This window comes from Crocuta crocuta, unplaced genomic scaffold (assembly GCF_008692635.1).
Source record: "Crocuta crocuta isolate KB4526 unplaced genomic scaffold, BGI_CrCroc_1.0 scaffold275, whole genome shotgun sequence".
NCBI classification, from domain to species: Eukaryota; Metazoa; Chordata; class Mammalia; order Carnivora; family Hyaenidae; genus Crocuta; species Crocuta crocuta.
Window position 1 is genome coordinate 30,587 of NW_027530497.1, and position 20,439 is coordinate 51,025.

Here is a 20,439-nt window from a genome sequence, read left to right on the forward strand (position 1 = left end):
GGTTGGGGGGAGGGGCGTGGGGGCAGGGCTCTGTGGGAGCAGCAGGGACCTCAGTGTTTGCCTTTGCCCTGGAGAGCCCTCCAGGTGCTTTGATTCCCTGCCTCTTCTGAGCAGTGACACTCCTGCCAGCCACCGTCCCCCCACTCCCGTCTCCCGCCTGATGCCCACTTCCTGCTCCTTCCGTCTTCCTGCCCTAAGTCATGAGCCTGGACTCCAAGCTGGGCGCTTCTGAGCGTCCACATCTGGTCCCATCTCTCTGGGCTATGGGGGAGACTGAGGCAGGGCAGCCAGAATGAGCCCCTTCCCATTTCCTCCCCAGTCTCTCAGGCCCCCTCCACTCTTGAGCAATCCTTTGAAGAGCTTCCTGCCTGGCTCTTGACCCCGGGCAAGCCCTGAAGGAGCAAACCCAGGACCATCCTAGGCCACCTACCTCCACCCTCTCCTCACTCTTTTCCCAGAAAATGCCTCTGGTTCTAGGGCACGTGATTGTCATTACTCAGGAGAGCGTTCACATGAACAAACAAAACCCCTAAAGGGCCCAAGAGTCTGAGACAAGGCTGTGGGGACAAGATTTCCAGAGTGGCTCTGAGCAGCCCTGTCCAGCGATGCTGCCTGGGTCCCCAGGGACTCCTCCAGGGTAGGGGCTGGGCACAGCTGGTGGTTCAGGAGACAGAAAGTGTCCTCTCAGTGGCACAGGCTTCAGGGTCAGGTCCCTGGGTTGGGGGGGAGCACCCGGGCGATGAGCTCACCTATGCCAGGGTCAACACTACTGCCAGTGCAAGGGTAGAGCATTAGCTCCTTGTCACCACCTTAGTGATCAGTTTACCTGATGACCGTGATGCCCTCTGTAGTGGAGGCCCCCTGGCAGTGGATGCTCTCAGCCTCCAGATGAGAGTCCAGGCCGCCCCCCCGCCGGTGCTGGCTTTGTGGCTCCCAGGCTTCAGGCCTATGGAACTGTGAGGTCATAAATGGGTGTTGATTCATGCCAGTGAGTTTCGTGATCTGTTACAGCAGTAGAAGAATAATGAAATGCGGAACCACTGTTTTCCTAAAAGGGATTACCCTATGCCTACTGTCCTTAACTTTTTTCCACCTAGTTCACCACGAACATCTCTTGAAGTTGGACAGCAGGGCTTTAACTGTTTCCTGCCTGCATTATGCTTCATTTTATGAACTCTACCATAAATCTATTTAGTCATTCCCCTGTGATGGATTATTTTAGGTGTGCAGGACGAGGGACAATGTCTCCAAGAAGTCCCTGCAAATGTGTGTTTGTGGGCTTGTTGGATAATTTTCAGGGAGGCTCGGTCTAAGCCTTGCTGATGGGGCCAGCATATTACATTGAATGAACATTGCCCATAGCTCTTCAAAGACGTCCTGCTGGTGCCTTTCATCTTCCTGGATTGTCAATGCACATTAGAAAGTATAGCATCATAACCTGTTTTAAGGGTACGACTCAGTGTAAGTACTCATGCTGTTGTGCACCCACCATGACCATCAGCTTCCACAACTGTTCATCTTGCAAAACCAAGTCTGTATCCATTACAAAATAAGTAAGTCCCTTTCTCTCATGCCCTGGCCACTACCATTCTGCCTCCTGTCTCTATGATTTCAACTACCCTCAGAGCGACCTTTGAGTGGAGTCACACAGTATTTGTCCCTTGTGTCTGGCTTATTTCACTGAGCATCCTGTTCTCTGAGTTCATCCGTGTTTAACATGTGTCAGGGTTTCCTCCTCCTTAAGGAAGAGTGGAATAATGCTCCATTGGCTACAGAGACCACATTTTATTAATGGAATTTTGAGTCTTTTAAATGTTCTTACAGTCCCACCTATGTAGTGTGGCTGCCATGGGTTTGGAGGAAATATCTGTCCTTTGTTACTTATGTTCTTTTCTGTGTTTTTGGCTCAGCCTCCAGTGGCTCCTGCCAAAGGAGATGAGACATCCAGAGAGGTCTCTCAGAGGTGTCTGGGTCTCCTTTGTGCAGGAAGAGGTGCTTCAGGTAGAGTCCCAAGGTTACCAGGATAGCTATGCCCGGCACCGGTACCAAGTATGAGGGAAAACGTGGGGCCTGGGGAAGGCATCTCAAGGAAGGAAGTAGGTCGGGGGACATAGGTGCTGAGGCAGCTTGAGGAGGAGAGAAAGCCCAGGGGAGCCCTGCTGTCTGAAGTGCCTTAGGACAGGGGAAGGGTGATGGTAGCATCAAAAAAGGGAAAAGAAGCTGATTCTGACTGGAAGGGTGCCAGCTGCCATTTCCATGGGGACAGGTTGCTTTCCTGGAAAGAGTGGGTCAAGGCACTGTAGCAGGGCAGTGGATGAGGGAAGAGTCAGGTACCCAGATACCCAGGGACAGAGCCAACACTTAAGTGAGGCCACAGGGGAAGCCAGACTCATTTAGGTGATTCTGGGATGGAGTTGGTAGGTGAGGGTTGTGAGGGGGCAGTGGAGAGGTGGGCTCTGAAAGGGCGTAAGAAGCCCCTTATGAAGGCCTCTGGATCCAAGTTCTCATCGACCGTAAAAGCCAGAGATGGAAGTTGTCAGTGAGATGGAAGTTGTCAGTGACTCTGGAGCTTCTCAAGGGATGGGGGCCTATGCAGGGATGATGCTGGGATGGGAGATTATGAGACATTTGTGAAGTTATGAGCAGAAGATGGACATGAGACAGAAAAGGAGATGTAAAAGAATTCAAATCTGAGAGCGGAGGCCTGGGTGAAGCTGGGCCCCTCTTGCAGCCTGGGAACTTGAGAAACTGGTTGTGGGTGGTTCTGATGAGGTTTGCAAAACTCCCAATGTCTCTTTTGTGTCACGTTCTGAGGTATCACTCAAATGTTGGTGGCCATGTGGTCGGGAGTCTGACCTCAGCTCTGATCAGGAACACTAGAGAGAGGTTCTCAACCAGCCCTCCCCATCTGAAATGTCTAGTCAGCCGGAGGGGTGCACTCAGGACCTTCTGTCTGAAACACAAAGCAGGTGTGCTGCTCATTTCTCAACCACCAGTCAGGCTTCCGGGGTCAGGAGGCCGCCCAAGCGCTGGAAAGGGACCTTACAGTCAGTTGATACACAAAGTGTGTCTGCAACATGTAGTTTAGAAGTCTCCAGAGAGATGCATCCAAAATGTGAGAGGAAGCTATACCATGTGGAGCTCCTTCCAATCATCCATCCACCCATGCATCCAGTCCGTGTATCATTCACGTTTCCTTCACCTCTTGCCAACTCATTTCATCCATTCGTTCATCCATCCATCATTCATCCACCCCTCATGCATGCTTCCATGCACCCATCCATCCTGGCATCTAGCCATCCATGCGTGCATGCGTGCATCCATCCTTCCATTTATCCAAAAAGGCATAGTGAGCCAATGGACATGTTCCTCATCCTGACTGATGTGATGGCTTCACGGGTGTAGGCATGTGTCAAAACTGATAGAGTTGTACACATTGTTTTTCCAGTTTTAAAAAAAAACTGCTTTTATTTTTTAAACAAGTCACATAATATTTTTTCATTTTTTGGATTTATAGATTTTCTGAAGTTTATTTATTTATTTTGAGAGAGAGAGAGAGAAACCAAGTCAGTGGGCTAAGGGCAGAGAGAGCGAGAGCACGTGAGAGAGAGAGCGAGAGAGAGAAAGAATCCCAAGCAGGCTCCATATTGTTGGCATGGAGCCTGAAGCAGGGCTGGATCTCATGAAATGTGTGATCATGACCTGAGCAGATATCGAGTCAGCCGCTTAACTGAGGGAGCCACCCAGGCACCCCTGGACTATAGATTTTATTCCAGAATATTGGGGTACGCATTGGATTTTTTAAACTAGTTTTATTTTTATTTTGTGTGATGGAGAGAGAGAACACACACACACATGTCTGTAGGCATGAGCAGGGGAGGGGCCGAGGGAGAGAGAAAGAGAATCCCAAGCAGGCTCCACACCCAGCACAGAGCCCAATCAGAGCTTGATCTCACAACCTGAGCCAAATAAGATTTGGGTGTTTAACTGACTGAGCCATCCAGGTACCCCCACAATGAATTTTTTCAATGAATTCAAGTAACATCACTGAAATACATGATCTGCAGATTTACAAATTTTTAAATTGTTGAGTGCAACTCCCTCACTTGTACTATTCTTTTCACAAAACTAATATATCAACCAGTCTCAAATATCAACAAAAGGATATTGATCCCTTTGCATTTTTTTGTTTGCCTCATGCCAGGTATAGGTATAATAAAATGATCAACTCTTTTAATACTTTAAAAAGTCTTTTAAAATCTTTTCTTATATTGAAGAATTTAGGAAAATATACTAAGTGCAGATCTTTCTCATTCCATACCTGTTAGATACAACAAAATGGATCAACTATGTGAAGGAAGTCATACTGTCCAGAGTGTCAAAGGAGAGAAAACTTACTCGTTCCGACCTCATCCAAGTTATACTACTATTCATTTGTCTCTTTCTCCTTTGTATCATTTGTAGATATGATGAAATCGATCAACTACTTGAAGAAAATCATATTCCTTCCTATCTTTAATAAAAGAAATTAAATTGAGATCTTTCACATCTGTTAACCGGATGGCTTAAACTGCCAGGTCTGTAGTCAGCAGGATGCGGCTGTACCGCAGAAGAGTAGATCATGGTCAAGGTGACTCAGATTATGCTGGGAGGTCGAAAGTCAGTCTTTCCCATCATTACCCATGTCCAAGTGGAGTTGGGTCGATAGTACAGCCTCTCAGTGTCCTTTATGAATTTCTCTCCATTTTGTTCCCAGAAGCCCTGGACCCATACAGTATCATCTCCAAGGGCCCCCTCATGCAATAGAGTGAGAAATCACTTGCCCATGTCAGCCCATGGCTGTATCAACTTTCTCTTGTGGCTGTAGCAATTACCATAAACATATTGGCTTAACATAACACCCATGTGGTCCCTGACGATTCCTTCCTCTGAAATCTGGGTGGACTCAACCTGTTCCTCTGCTCTGGGTCTCCCAAGGCCAAATCAAGGTGTTGGCTGCTCAGGCTCTTATCTGGGAAGAATCTACTTTCAAGGTTATTCAGGTTGTTGGCAGAATTCAGCTTCCTATGCTGTAGGACTGAAGTTCCCATTTGCTTACTGGCTGTCAGCTGAGGGTCATTCTCAGCTCCTAGAGGCTGCTGGCATTCCCTAGCTCATGACCACATCTGTCCACAAAGCCAACTAAGAACAAATGTGTGTGCCTGTGTGTATGTGTGTGCACACGTGAGTGCTCGCCACACTCCCAGGGTACCCTGAAGATATAGAGGTCACAGGGCAGCAACAGAGATGCTCATCTCTGGTGGAGTAAGTTAGCCCCCTGCCACTTCTCCTGTCTTTTACAGGAGGATTCGGGGGGCGGGGGGGAGAAAGCTGTCTCAGACAGGGCTCAGTGCAGAAAACAGGACAACCCAGGGCTTTCAAGAGGAAGGGACTTGAAAGAAGGAATTACGTCCTCAAAAACTGTAGGTAGGACCGAAAGAGCTGGTTCTGGATTGGGCCTCAAGGAATAGGCCTAGAGCAATAGGTGTCTCTGAGGTTGCCCCTGAATTCAGAGTTCAAGGACACACATGCAGAGCTGCCATCTGGGGGTTGGAAAGCCCAACTGAAGAAGCCTTTGGATACTGGAAGGCCTCCTTCTCCCAAACCTCACATGTCCAGGACCTTGCCTACCAGCCAAAACAGTCAGAAGGAGCAGGAGAGATGGCCCTTGGGGTCAGCCTCCCAAACTCCCTCAGGGTTGCTTGCATGTGTCTGCAGATCCTGATTTCCTCCAGGCCCAAGGTGCAATGAATTCTGGGAAATGTGAGAGCACCTTTTCAGCCTCTCCAGCCAGGAGGAGGGAAGCAGGAAGAGTGAGTCTAACCACAGTGGCCACCCGGTTTTGTTCTTGCTGTCTTCTCTTTTGTGGTGAGCTACTGCTTGGAGTTCTTTTTTTTTTTTTTAATTACTTGATAAAATGTGTTTATTTAAGTTTGTATTTAGAGTTAACAATGAATCTCATGCTTACAGAAAGCTTGCACGTAGTGCTTGGTTGGGTAACACAAATACCAATATGGCTGAATGTTAAAACTCATTTCATTGATGTGTGAATATCAAAGTACTGTTGGTAACATACAGTGTTCCCAAAGAAGCCTACACACTTTTCCTAGAAGTATTCTATTTGTCAAAGAAATCACTATATAACAAATAGTATTATATTCCCAAAAGATACTTTGTGAAAAAGTATAAAATTTAAGGGGTAAACCTTCATTCAGTTCAGTTATTTTTTTATATGTTCTGAGTCATCATTCTTTCCCATTTTAAAAAGGATTCGTATTGTAGTTGCCAGTTTTGATCAGTGTTAAGGGTAAAACTAATTTGATAAATCATTCACAAACTATTATTGATATAGGTTTTCCCATTTGCCCAAGGTCATGAACTGTAAGAGGAACCAAGCAGCATTTCCAGTTGACAAATGCAACCTCAAGCATTTGGATGTCTCTTAAAACTGTAGCAATGAGAAAACTATTGACAAAGTACAACCAGGATGTGGTCTTCCCAGAATACACTGGAGTGTGTGCTTTACGAATAGGACGGTTGCTTGAAGTAGTAGAGTTGGTAAGCAGATACCAAGAGCACACAGGATCAGTTTGGAGAAGAGCATTTTCTAGAGCTCACACTATAATTGGAGGGGATGAAAAGGGAAAACAGAGGATGGTCTCACTCACAGAGGAAGTTACCCCAACAGCCTGTGCTGAGGTCATAACTTCTGACCAGAGGCTCCAGAGCCAAACACAGAATCATCACCGTGGAAAATGGCGGCAGTAATCCTGAATGCTCACCTAGAAAGGACCCTGGGAAGAAGAGACCTGTGCCTCAGGCTTTGGTCAGTAGCTGGATCTCTCAAAGCCTCAGCAAAGAGTGAACTCCAAATTCAAATGACTTAAGAAAAAAAAATTACTATAAAGAAATAAAAATAGGTTTTGACACCTATGTGGAAACGCGGTGATTTTTAGAGAAATGCAGTTACTCTTCTGCACAAACTATCAGGAAGCTGGATAATGCAAAAAGCTGTAAGTAAAGGAAAAGGTTCGAGGAAATAGGCAAATGTAAATAACTGGAGTAAATAGGCCTCGTAAGCCTGAGGCCTCAAATTCCACATCCCTGAAACAGAACCCAGCGGAAGTGGCCACTGAAAGTAAAAGCCGGATGAATGCTAGGAAATGTACACGTAGTCCATAACATTCAGATGGGCGTTTTTATTCTCCTTCCAACCGTAAGGACATTTAGTGCAGTTTCCCCGAGTGTAACCAAGAAGAGCAGACAGTTAACATGGAGGGGCTGGTTTGGTTCACTGACTAGAGCCTTTCTATAAAGGAAAAGCAGTCGTGTTCAGTTAAATCTCAGGCGGCCTGCTGAAATACACAACGCTAGAACCCTGTTTCCCTGTTTTCTATCCTGTGCTTTCTCTGCTGGGTCTTTCTGTGATGACCCTCCGATTTTATTTCCTTTTTACTGCTTTTCCTGATCTTACTTTTTGTTCCCTATGTTCCTTTTGTTGTGGCCGCTTGCCCCAGCGAATAAGCTCCGAGTCCTGGCACAGTGTGGGAGGGGGAAGGATTCCTCACAGCTCAACAAGGCAGGTCTGTTCTGTGGCCCCGCCTGGGAGATGCTGAGGAAATGTCCTGTGGTCACCTCGGCAGGCCACACTGCTGGAGCTTGGTTCCTGTGCCTGAGATTCTTCCTATGACATTTTTTAGAGCTACAAAAGATGACTTGGAAGAACAGAAGGCCATGCTATGCTCATGGTTGGAAAAGTGAGTATAATGGTGTAAATATTTTTCGTGTTAATGTTTCCTTCTAACAAAATTTAAAAAAGAATTACAATGTGATATTTTTATTTACTGAATTAATTTCTAAAGTTAAGTATTATCTTTAGTAGGTAGTATATATTTAGTATATATGGTATACTTTTGGTATATAAATTATTACAGTATTAAAAATATCTGCAGTGTAATATAATTTTTTAATTATTTAAATTATCTCCTTCCCCCACCCCTCACCCCATAGCTGATGCACAACATTACATTAGTTTTAGGTGTACAACATAGAGATTCGACAGTCTCTATGTCACCCCAGGTATAGCTACCACCCATCACGATGCAATGCTATTGCGGTTCCACTGACTGTTCTGTGTACACTGTATCTTTTTTTCCTGTGTCTGATTCATTCCATAACTGGAAGCCTGTATCTCCCATTCCTGGTTTCCATTTTGCCCACCTCCTCAAGTTGCTCCACTCTGGCAACAATCGGTTTGTTCTCTGTATTTATAGATCTGATTCTGCCTTTTCTTTGTTTCTTCATTCGTTTTGTTTTTAAGATTCCACATATAAGTGAGATAATATGGTATTTGTCTTTCTCTGTCTGTTTTACTTCACTTAGCATAGCACCCTTAGGTCTATCCACACTGTTGCAAATGGCAAGATCTCATTCTGTTTTTGGCTGAGTCGAATTCCACTGTGCATTTATACCTCATCTTCTTCATCTGTTCATCTGTGGATGGACACTTGGGTTGCTTCCATATCTTGGATACTGTAAATGATGCTGTAGTAAACAAAGGGGTGTGTATATCTTTTTGAATAGTATTTTTGTTTTCTTTGGGTAAATACCAAGTAATAGAGTTACTGGATCATATGGTATTTCTATTTTTAACTTTTTGAGGAAGCTCCATGCTGTTTCCAAAAGGCTGCACCAACTCACAATCCTGCAACAGTGTGTAAGGATTTCCTTTTCTCCACATCCTCATTGACATATGTTATTTCTTGTCTTTTTGATTCTAGCCATTTGATTTGCATTTCCTTGAGGATTTATGATGTTGAGCATCTTTTTTTCTTTTGAGAGAGAGGGAGAGGTAGTGGGGAGGGGCAGAGAGAGGGGGGTGCAGAGGATCCGAAGCAGGCTCTGTGCTGACAGCAGTGAACCTGATGTGGGGCTTGAACCCACAAACTGTACTGACCTGAACTGAAGTCCGACGCTTAATCGACTGAGCCACCCAGGAACCCCAATGTTGAATATACTTTCATGTGTCTTTTGGCCATCTGTATGTCTTTTTTGGAGAAATGTCTATTCAGGTCTTCTGTCCATTTTTTAAAAATTGGATTATCATTATTATTATTGTTATTATTGTTAATTTTAGTGTTGAGTTGTATAACTTCTTTGTATATTTTGGATATTAACTCAGTGTTGGACAAATATCGCAAATATCCTCTCCCATTCTGAAGTATAATTTCTTTAAAGTAATATCAAAGGACAATCTGGAAAGGAAAGTCATACTGGTTGAATGATGTGGTGTAAATAGAACACTAGCTATTTAGGTCAATGAGACAGAATACACAGCAAAGAATTTGATCTTATTACAAATAACTTAAGATATGATGAATGAGGGGCACTTGGGTGGTTCAGTTGGTTAAGCATCTGACTTTTGATCTCAGGCAGGTCTTGATATCGGGTTGAGAGTTCAAGCCCCACACTGGGCTCCACACTAGATGCAGAGTTCTTAAAAAAATAAAGAAGTAAAGAAATGATGGATGAATCCTTTCAAATTTTCAGGGGAGAGGTGAAAATACCATTCAATAAGTGTTTTAGATGAACCGAATAGCATTTTGAAAAGAACAAATTTTGGTTCCTCTATAATTTACTCAAATAAGTTTCAGANGGGAAAAAGGGGTAATGACAACTTTCTAAACTGAAAAAAATCTGATGAAGAAAAATACACATTTGACTCTAGAAGTTAAACATTTTCTAAACATAAGAAGAAATTTACCAAAGGGTAAGGGTCAACCAAGAAGTGGCAAGATATTTGGAGCAAATATACCTTACCATTAATGTGTTTATTCCATAAAGAATTTCTACGAATTCAAAAAAAATAGTAGAGTGGATATTGGATAAAGGACAAAAAGACAATTCCCCCCAAATAAACTTAATAATGAACAAACATACAGAGATGACATTAAACTTAATTTGCAGTCATAAACAGTTGTTAAAAGTTGCTATTGTCTCTCATTAAATTTGTAAAATAAAGACTGATAATATTTAGTGCCCGTGGGAGCACAGGGAACTGGGTCCTGGCGGGAGTGTGAATGGATGCAATCCACTTGGAAAGTATTTGATAATGTTCACGAGGAGCCAAAAAACTGTTTGGAACTGGAGAGTGTTGTAGATAAGCTTCCTGGGTCTGCCGTACCTGGAGGGATATGCGTGTGTAACAGTAGACTTGGACATCTGCCCGATGCGTCCCATGAGTCCCAGGCCAATCAAGATGGAGACATGGTCATCACCTTGGGCGTTTCCCCAGGATGTCTCTGCCCTGCCCCCCCTCCTGCCTCCTTCCCTTGTTCTGCTTTTTTACACTACGGGTGGATTTGCCTCTTCTAGGACTTCATAGAAACAGTGTCATATGGAATGTAGACTTTTATGTCTGGCTTCTTTTTGCTCAGTGTTTCAGATTCATCTCTCTATATATTTTTGCATATAACAGTAAATTTTTCCTTTTTATTGCCAAGTAGTATTTTATTGTATGGCTATTCCTTAATTTGTTTATTCATTTACCTGTGGATGGGCATTTGGTCACTTATAATTCTTAGCTTTTATCCAAGTTTCTGTGAATATACTCTTTTTTTGATGTTTTTTATTGTGGTAGCAAAATTTACCATTTTAACCATTTACAATGTACAATTCATTGGTGTTGATTACATTTAAAATACTATACAACCATTACCACTATTTATTTTTCCCAAATGTTCAACACCCCAAAGAGACACTGTGCAATCATTAAGCAGTAACTCCCTTAATTCCTCTCCCAGCTCCTGGTAACACTAACCTACTTTCTGTCCCTATGAATTGGTCTATTCTAGGTATTTCATGTAAGTGGCATCCTTACAGCATTTATCTTTTTGCATCTGGCTTATTTCCCTTGGAATAATGCTTCTAGTTTCATCCATGAAGCATGTGTCAGAACTTTGTTCCTTTTCATGGATGAATAATATTTTGTTGTAAGTATATAGTACATGGTCATTAATCCATTCATCTGTCAATGGACACGTGAGTTCTTTCCACTTGTGGCTATTGTGAATAATACTGCTATGAACAATGCTGTGCAAATATCTGCTTGAATCTCTATTTTCAATTCTGTATATACATATGTTTTCATTTAATGTGGGTAAAGATGTAGACGTGGCATTGCTGAGTCACAGGACAGGTAAGGCTTAACTCCACAGAAGGCCAAGGTTGTCATTCCAAGTTTCAGAGTGATCGGCCATTTTATACTTCTGCCAACAATGTGAGAAATACTCATTGATTCACATCCTCACCAACATTTGGTGTTTGTTTTGGTCTTCCCCCACCCCGCCCTCACCCTGGGTGCCAAAGTCATTCAAGGAAAATCTTCTGAAACTAGAGAACCTCAACCCAGCTCACTTGAGATGAATCATAGACTTAAATGTCCAAGTTAAAAACTATAAATCCTGGGGTGCCTGGGTGGCTCGGTCAGTTAAGCGTCCGACTTCAGCTCAGGTCATGATCTCACAGTTCGTGGGTTGGAACCCTGCGTTGGGCTCTGTGCTGACAGCTAGCTCAGAGCCTGGAGTCTGTTTCAGATACTGTGTCTCCCTCTCTCTCTGACCCTCCCCTGCTCACACTATCTCTCTATCTCAGGAAAAACAAAAAACAACAAAAAAAAACCCCCTATAAATCCTAGGGGTTCCTGAGTAACTCAGTCAGTTAAGCATCCGACTTTGGCTGAGGTCAAGATTCCATGGCTTGTGAGTTCAAACCCCACGTTGAGCTCTGTGCTGATAGCTCAGAGCCTGGAGCATGCTCTGGAATCTGTGTGTCTCTCTCTCCCTGCTCCTCCACAGCTCATGGTCTGTCTCTTTTTCTCTCAAAAAATAAACTTGAAAGAAACAACAACTATGAAACCTAGAAGAAAATAAGAGGATACCTTCATGACCTTGGAGAAAGCCAAGATTTCTTGAAGAAGATACACAAAGAAATAACATTCACACAGGAAATCCTGGAGGGTCTGGGCTTGACTTGCAATGGGCCAATCCAGAGGACCCCATGGAATAAGAAGAAAGTAGGTACTTCCCAGGTGCTCTTCATTGGGACCCCAGGGACCTGGGTGGAGGCTTGTGACTATGTGAACCTCATCCTGTATCTCTCACCTCCCCAGGCAAGAACTTACTGGAATATTTGGTCCTACCAAAATACCCACAGCAAAGAAAGAAATGAGCCACTCTCCAGAGGCTTTCCCCTTCATTAATGTGGTCTTCACACATTAGACCAAGGTCTGTATTTGTGGTTAGAGAACAGAAAGCTTGCTGGCAGCTCGGAGGCGATGCCTGAGCTGGCTGTGAGAGGGGTAGCAGCTCCACACTGGACACCTAGATAGACGGACAGTGTGGGATGGAGGAAAACTCGGACTCTGGAGTCAGCTGGACCTAGGTTCTAATCCCCAACCTTATCCTTTTAGGCTGTGTGCCCTTGGACAATTCATTGGCCCTCTGAGGCCTGGTTTCCATACTTGAGGTGAACCAGTTTGACATCATTTGATCATTTGGTCTGAGGGCTGTTCTAGGCCTGGTGGGGAGGGATGCTGTCAGCAGAGGCAAACCTGCCTTTGAGTGGTCCACGTATAGCTGCACACAGGGCAAACTTCAAACGGAACTTCTGACAAACAATCTCCTTTTCCTTCTTTTCCTGCTTCACAACTAGTCCTTCAGCCTCCTAGGCCTGAAATATGCTAAAACTTTGGCCTTCTCTCTCCTCTGTTTCCTGTATCCAATTAGCTACAACGTCCTATCAAGTCTTCCTTCAAAATGCCCTTTAGCACGAGGTCCTCCTGTGGCCCATACTGCTACTGCCTACCCAATTCCTATTCCTTGCCCTCCTTGCTGGCAGAATCCCAATTTTGTTCAAAGTGACAATGGAAGTCCAATCAAAGGCTTTCTTCCTTTGCAGCTACTAAGACCTATGCATGAGAAGGGAGCTGAAGGTTTCTGGGAAAGATTTGCTTCCCTTAAATAGATCGCACCCATGCCTGCTTCATTATTTCTATTTTTCCATCTGGGATGAAGCTCTGAGGCAGGGAGGAGCTACGGCAGCCATCTTGAGATCATAGGGACCTTATCTGAAGAAGGCATTGTATCGCTCACATAGCCTATTGCACGAGTCATCAGAGGGCTTTTCCCAGCTTCTGCTCTGCCAGTGAAAGTGTCATGGTGGACACACGAGTCCCAAAATCAAAGGACTCCAGGTATAGCTCATCCCTAGAGTAGAACATTAAGCAACCAGTGGAAATGATGAAGGAAATCTACATAGACTGACAGAGAAGGACATTCGTGATATCTTGTTAAACAAAAAAGGCCGCTTAAAAGTAGTTTATATGGCATATAAATTATAAACATAAACTTATTCTGAAATATATGCATTTTAAAATGTGAATGGATATTCTTGTGAATCTTCAACAGGCTTATTATATGTGCCTGATGAACTTATATGTTGTAGTATTTGTTTTCTCTTCTCTGATTAAAATATTTTTCAAAAAATGTAGAAATAGTAGACAAAAGTACTTAAATGCTGAAATTCCATGCTCCTTAGTGTGGCATTTCGTGGTTTCCACAATGGGCAGGAATGTAGGCACCGTGTGTGTGTGTGTGTGTGTGTGTGTGTGTTTGTGCATGTATGAGAATTTATGAGTCCCTGAGAGTATGTGAGTGTTAGTCAGTGTGGGTGTATATGTAAGTGTGCATATCCAGAGTTGATGAGTGTATATGAGTGTGTGCTCTGAGATTAATTGTGTGACTGCTTTGAAGAGTTATGTGAATGTGAGGCACTGTGTGTAAAGGGTGTGACGTGAGTGAGCGTGTGTGTGGTGAGTATGTGGGTGCTTTTGTCCTCCTGGGGCTGAGGTGAGCAGGCAGAAAGGATTCAGGGGCCCCCGTGTTTCTAGAATCAGTCTGATCCATCATGGGAGGTACGGCAAACCTGCTTCCCCACCCTCCACTCTGCCCACCTCGAGGCAAAAAGGAATGAGGCAGTCCCTCAATCTGTCTGTCTGGGGAGGCGCCTGTCTGTCTGTCTGTCTGTTTTAGTCTCCATGACAGCTGTCCCTCAGGCTCTAACTGGCTCCTAGGCTGGCAATCCTCCTGGTCACACACCCTGAGAGGGTGACCAGGTCAGCTACTCTGTCTCAATCCCTCCAATAGCTCCTTGAGCAAAAGGTTTGGTGGCCAATGATCTTAGGAAAGACAGAAATTGTGGGATCCACCAGAGACGCTGGCATGTTAAGGGTGCTGAGAAGTCCCCGACAGCCAGAAGTCCCAGCCCATTGCACCTTCCTAGTCTGCCATTTACTGAAGAACAAGAACCCTCTCCCCCACGTCCCCCACAGCACCTGCTGACTCTCAAAGGAGGTGCCCTCACAGAAGGCACTTTAGGGAATGCCGACCCAGGACCAGCCTGCTTTGTCTGGCACACCGAGGCCTGGCACAAACACACATGGCCCATTGGAGCCCCGGGGCAGGCGGTACTACATCCTACATCCATTTCACAGATATGGGAACCAAGTCTCCAGGAGATGAGTATGTAGCTCAAGGTGCCCCCAGCTGGTCAGAGACCTGCTTGCCTGGACTCCACCCTCTTTCCTTCTCAGCAGAAGTGAGTGGAGAGCAGGGCTCTGAATGGGCTCAGGAAAGTAGACTATTTCAGAGAAAAAGGCCAGGCTGAGGCTGGGCACTAGCCCAGGGTGGGGATCCTGGGCAGGTGGGAGGGGATGGAGTAGCCAGAGCAGACACTGAAGGGGGACGGAGGGCTGGGAGGTGCTGATGGGAGCCTGTCAGCTCGTCCTGACCACGTGCCTCTGTCATCTCAGCAGCTGGAGGTGAAAGACCCCAAAGTGGTCTCTCCCGAAGTGGAGTTTTCTCCCGAAGTGGGAGACGGTTCTAGTCCCACCAGGGCCCCAGGAGGCCAGGTGACTGAGGTCAGGCCCCTTGTTCTCCCCACCCAGTTTCCTCCTCTGAGCCACAAAGGAAGTGGGTGAAGGCTGCCAGACAAAAGATGGGATGCCCAGTTGGATGTGAGCGTCAGGTAAACAGCAAATACATATTCCATGCAATCTTTGGGACACACTTACACTAGACAATGGCTTATTAACTATCCGATAGTGGATGTTAACAGCCCAGCCTGTATTTCCATTGCAGATGAGGCCCAGTGACCTTCATGGCATAGATGAAGGGTCAGACCCTGGGGGGTTGGGACTAGATCCCTGGCCGGGGCTCACATCCTTCCCATGGGCTGTCTCTCCCTGTGGACCAGGCGAGGGATGGCTGGGCTGCACCTGGCTCTGAGGGAAAAGCCCGGCTCCGTGTGGTGGCCACAAGGCTGGTGAGGGGCTGGGGACCCAGGTGTCAGCGGTGCCCGTGCTCAGGGATCACCAAGCCCCAGAAGGCAGAGCGGGGAGGAGGTGTCCGCGACTAACTGAGGGACCTGTGTCTAAATCTGGCCGAGTCTGACTGAGCTCCATTGGCTGAAATGGCTGGGGGAGAGCAGGGCTACAGGAGGTGGCTGGGGGAGGCACAGCAGCACAGACCCCTGGGAGAGGAGGGCAGGGGCGGGGGAGGGGTGGGAAGCTCCAGGGCCAAGGGCCCTACCTGAGCCCTCAGGTGCAGGGATTGCTGGTCCATTACCACATCCCGGGCTGTGGGGGCATCATGGCAGTTGCTGCCCTCCAGCCCCCCCCTTCACTGGGAAAGCTGTAGCAGTGTGGGGGGGTGGAGTGGGTGGGAGATAGACGGTGTGGAGTCTCTGAGGAAGCACTCCTCCCCCCACTTCTCCACAAACTGGTGTCTGTGTTGTGGTAAAGCCAGTGACACGGGGGGTGGCCTATAAAAGGAGTAGGACCCGGCAAGGTCAGATTGCGAGGTGGCAGCTACATAAAGGGGGGTGTGGAGGGAGCCCCAGCAGCTGACTGATCATGACCTCCTGGGCCCTCCTGCTCCTTGCCTCGGCGCTCCTGGCCACCCCGGGTAAGGACCTTCCCCCGTGCCCATCCTGGCAGCTCCTCCTTAGCTGAGAGGAGGGACAGTCTGGACATTGGGTTGGACTAGGCCTCTGGACTTGAAATCTAGGGGGAAGGTGAGAGAAAGAAAGATCTCTGAAATGAGATGAGAGTTGTTTCTTTTCAGAGCAGCTCCAAATCTTGTGTGTGTGTGTGTGTGTGTGTGTGTGTGAGAGAGAGAGAGAGAGAGAGAGAGAGGAAGAGAGAGGGAGAGAGAGAACAGAGAGGGATACAGGGAGACAGAAAGTGGTTGCATTGATAAGGGGGGTGGGTAGTGTAATCTTCTCCTCCTGTTGTCCAGAAGAATTGAGAGCATTCTGTTGTCGAGAATGGGTCAAAGCAGCTCCAGGGCGGGGTGTGAGGACAGGACCCCTGGACCCTCACACAGCCCCGTTCCTGTCCTGCGCTCTGGCCACCTCCTCGCCTCCCCGCCAGCCAGGAGATCTGACCATTCTGTCTCCTTCCCCTTGCGGAGGGACGCTGATGCTGTTTCTTCCCCAGGTCTGACCTTCTCTGGTTTGATTCCTGAGGGTAATGACTTGATGACGGCTGACCTGTGTCAGGAAGAGCAGTTCTTAGAGAACTTGATCCTGGAGGCCGTCCAGGTTGGTGGCTGGCTCTCTGCTCACTTCCCCTTACAACCTCCCTCACATATTGTCTCCTCCCTGGGACCAGCAGGCAGGGCTGCCCATCCTGCAGGGCAGCGGGGAGGCAAAGTTGCGGGCTGAAGATGCTGGTGTTTGCACCATTGTGCCCGGTTGTGGGGCTACCTCAGTCTGGCTGGGCCCTCCCCCAGAGGGTCCTCTGGGTTCTGACCAGAGTAGAGAAGAGGGGAGAGGGCTGCTCTGGGTGAGGGGTGGCGAGTGTGGGGCAGGTCCTGGAGGGTCTCAGCCCCACCAAGACTAACAAGAAGGTGGGAAGGGCCAGCCAGCCTGCTTCGGGCCCTAAAGCACAGAAAGATCCTAGAGGCTCCCACTGGCCTGGNCTGAGCTCACCTGATTTCTCTCTCTTCCTATGGTGCTACTGCAGGAAGTCATCAAACACACTGCATCCCTGATGTGCGAGCCGATGCCTTTGCTGCGGGATGCTTGCAAGAAAGTAATCACTGAATTATTTAGTAAAATCACCAAGGGTATCGTGAATGGGAAGACCCCCCGGGAAATCTGTGTGAAAATCAGGATGTGTCCCCCTACAATAGGTGAGTGTGGAGGAGCCAGCAGGGTCTTTCCTGGAGGTCCCACTTCACCTCCCCTGGNGCAGAGCTGGAGGCCATGTGAAGTAGAGGTGGGGTCTGTGATTAAGGTGTTTACCTGCAGGTGGAAATGGTCCCAGGAGAGGGGAGAGGCCCACAGTGTAGGACAGATCTGAGGGACAGCCCCAGGGAGGCCTTGAGGTGGGACAGGAGGGGTTCAGGGCACATGGAGTGTTAGCACAGACTTCCAAAGGTGGGAGCAGGGGGAAGGTGGCCTCACCCTTAGGGACAGAAGCTAGGAAAGGACAGAGGCCAAGCCTGCTCCGGTAACCTGTCAGGAGGGAGCGTGAGGGCACTGGCTTCATTATTCAGACTCCTTTGGGGGCACCTGCTCACCCCAGTCCCTTCTCAGTTCTCTACCATTTCCCTCTCACCCCCCCCAACACCCCAGAACACTGAGCTTGTGTCATGTGACATCCCTCCCTCCTGGTCACTTAGACCCCTGGCCCAAGCTGGAGCCAATGACTCCCTCCTGGGAATTTGGAACTGCCCCATCCCGGTGCGGACCCGCTTCGCCCTGGCCAGGCTCTGCATCTGTGCTCTGTGGTCTTCACACTTCCTTCGGCCTTTGCTCCCCCACCCCTTCCGTACAGGGCAGCCTCAGGCTCTTTCCAAACTTCAAACCACAGCTCCTCACTTGCCAGGGGCTTCTCACAGAGCTCTGGACAAGTCCAAGTCTGTGTCACATCTTGGTGTCAGAATAGGAGACAAATAATACAAAGACACCTACCTCAAGCAACTGCCAATCTACAAAGTGGTAGTAAGATCACCTTAAATTCACATAGTACCCAGTGTTTAATATAATATATTAATAATTTTATTAAATGGTGTTTCCTGAGAGCATGTATTTATGGTGTCCTGTGTGATGAGACGGGAAGGATGCAGACAGCACTTCTAATGCACACGGAGTTTGGTGGTTATTCAAGGCGAAATGCTTGTGTCATTGAGTTGTGAGCCGAACCACCTCTTTCTAACAGAATGCTATTTTGTCAATGTTGTAAAAAACGCAAAACACAAAATTTACCATCATAGCAATGTTGAAACGTACGCTCAGCAGTGTTGAGTATATTCGCATTGTTGTGACATAGAACTGAAACTCTATACTTATTGTGAAGCCATAACTTCCCTTTCCCCCCCTTTCAGACTCAAAGCCTGAAAATCCTCATTTCTCAAAAGCGGTCCACATATTTCTATTTTATATTTCTATTAATTTGACTTCTCTAGACGCCTCATACAAGTGAAATCCTATAATATTTGTCTTTTTGTAATTGCCTCATTTCTCTCAGCATAATGTCCTCAAAGTTCATCTTTGTTATGGCATTTGACATGAGTTTTCTTTTTAAAGTGAAATAATGAGTGTGTGTGTGTGTGTGTGTGTGTGTGTGTGTATTTACATATATTTGAGGAACCACTATACTGCTTTGCATAGCGGTCTTACAATTTTACAACAATAGCACACACTTTCTCCACATCTTNTAGCATAATGTCCTCAAAGTTCATCTTTGTTATGGCATTTGACACGAGTTTTCTTTTTAAAGTGAAATAATGAGTGTGTGTCTGTGTGTGTATTTACATATATTTGAGGAACCACTATATTGCTTTGCATAGCGGTCTTACAATTTTACAACAATAGCACACACTTTCTCCACATCTTTACCAACACTTGCTATTTTCTGTTTTTTGATAAGAGCCATCTTAACGTGTACGAGGTGCTATCTCATTGTGGCTTTGCCTTGCATTTCCCTAATGATTATTGATGTTGAGCATCTTTTCATATGCTTGTTAGCCATTTCTATATTTTATAGGGAGAGTGTCTATTCAAAGTCTTTTCACCTTTTTAAAAAAATGTTTATTTTTGAGAGACAGAGGGAGACAGAGTGCAAGCAGGGGAGGAACAGAGAGAGAGGGAGACATAGAATCTGAAGAAGGCTCCAGTCTCTGAGTTAGCTGTCAGCACAGAGCCCACTGTGGGCCTCAAATCCACCAACCGTAAGGTCATGACCTGAGTCGAAGCTGGACTCTTAACTAACTGAACCACCCAGGTGCCCCTCTTTGCCCTTTTTAAATTATTTGGTGTTTCGTTGTTGAGTTTTAACATTTCTTTCTATTTTCTGAATATTACTCCATTATTAGAGAATGATTTGCAAACATTTTTATGCATTCCATAAATTGCCCTTTTACTTTGTCTACTGTGCTGTTTGATGCACAAAGTTTTTAAGTTTGATGAAATGTTATTTGTCCATATTGCATTTCTTGGTGTCATATCCAAGAAATCATTGCCAAGTCTAAGGTCATGCAGCTTTCCCCTTATGTTTTCTTCTAGTGATTTATAGTTTTGTGTCTTACATGTAGGTGTTTAATCCTTTTCTAGTGATTTTTTTGTGTATGGTAGAACTTAAGGGTCTACCTTCATTCTTCTCCATGGGGCTGTCCAGTTTTCCCAGGACCATTGTTTGAAGACATTTAAATTTCCTTTTATGAGCACTATTTTTTAAGTTTTAATTTTTTTTTTATTTCTGAGAGAGAGAGAGAGGCAGCATGAGCAGGGGTGGGTCAGAGAGAGAGGAAGATACAGAATCCGAAGCAGGCTCCAGGCTCTGAGCTAGCTGCCAGCACAGAGCCTGACGCAGGGCTCAAACCCACAAACTGTGAGATCGTGACCTGAGCTGAAGTCGGATGCTTAACTGACTGAGCCACCACGGCGCCCCTATGAGCACCTTCTTCATACAGTCTGCAGAAATTGTTTAGCAGAATGGCAGTTTCTCAAAAGTGGTCCACATATTTGGTTACTCACATAAGTGGAAAAGTTATGATACTTTTCTTAAAAATGTTTATTTTTGAGAGAGAGAGAGAGAGAGAGAGAGAGAGAGAGAGAGATAGGCAGAACATAAGCAGGGGAGGGGCAGAGAGAAAGGGAAACACAGAATCTGAAGCAGGCTCCAGCTCTGAGCTGTCAGCACAGAGCCCGAAGCAGGGCTCGAATTCATGAACCAAGAGATCTTGACTTGAGCGGAAGTCAGATGCTTACCCAACTGAGACACTTAGGTGCCCCAGTTATGATGCTTTTTAAGTGCAGCCTGTTAGCATACTTTTA

General features: G+C 46.1%; 1 protein-coding gene and 1 long non-coding RNA gene across 2 annotated transcripts in view; one reads left to right on the top strand and one right to left on the bottom strand.

The window, feature by feature from the left end:
* LOC144233650 (uncharacterized) overlaps window positions 1–911 on the bottom strand; it is a 13,902-nt gene extending 12,991 nt beyond the window's left edge. Inside the window, exon 1 of the long non-coding RNA XR_013335724.1 lies at window positions 827–911. This is a non-coding gene — a long non-coding RNA (uncharacterized LOC144233650). The remainder of the gene's footprint in view (window positions 1–826) is intronic.
* Window positions 912–16,009: 15,098 nt separating this feature from the next.
* On the top strand, window positions 16,010–17,370 carry LOC144233679 (antimicrobial peptide NK-lysin-like). The gene is made up of 4 exons (XM_077766694.1): window positions 16,010–16,061; window positions 16,595–16,698; window positions 17,123–17,291; window positions 17,354–17,370. The coding sequence occupies exons 1-4, from the start codon at window positions 16,010–16,012 to the stop codon at window positions 17,368–17,370; spliced, it is 342 nt and encodes a 113-aa protein (XP_077622820.1).
* The last annotated feature ends 3,069 nt before the right edge of the window (window positions 17,371–20,439 follow it).

What these genes read in the sequence shown, in the direction of transcription:
- LOC144233679 (XM_077766694.1), top strand. Translation starts at nt 16,010, where the DNA reads ATGACCTCCTGGGCCCTCCTGCTCCTTGCCTCGGCGCTCCTGGCCACC. An exon ending in GGCGCTCCTGGCCACCCCGG is followed by an intron (nt 16,062 to 16,594) that starts GTAAGGACCTTC and finishes TTTCTTCCCCAG; the next exon opens with GTCTGACCTTCTCTGGTTTG. An exon ending in TGATCCTGGAGGCCGTCCAG is followed by an intron (nt 16,699 to 17,122) that starts GTTGGTGGCTGG and finishes GTGCTACTGCAG; the next exon opens with GAAGTCATCAAACACACTGC.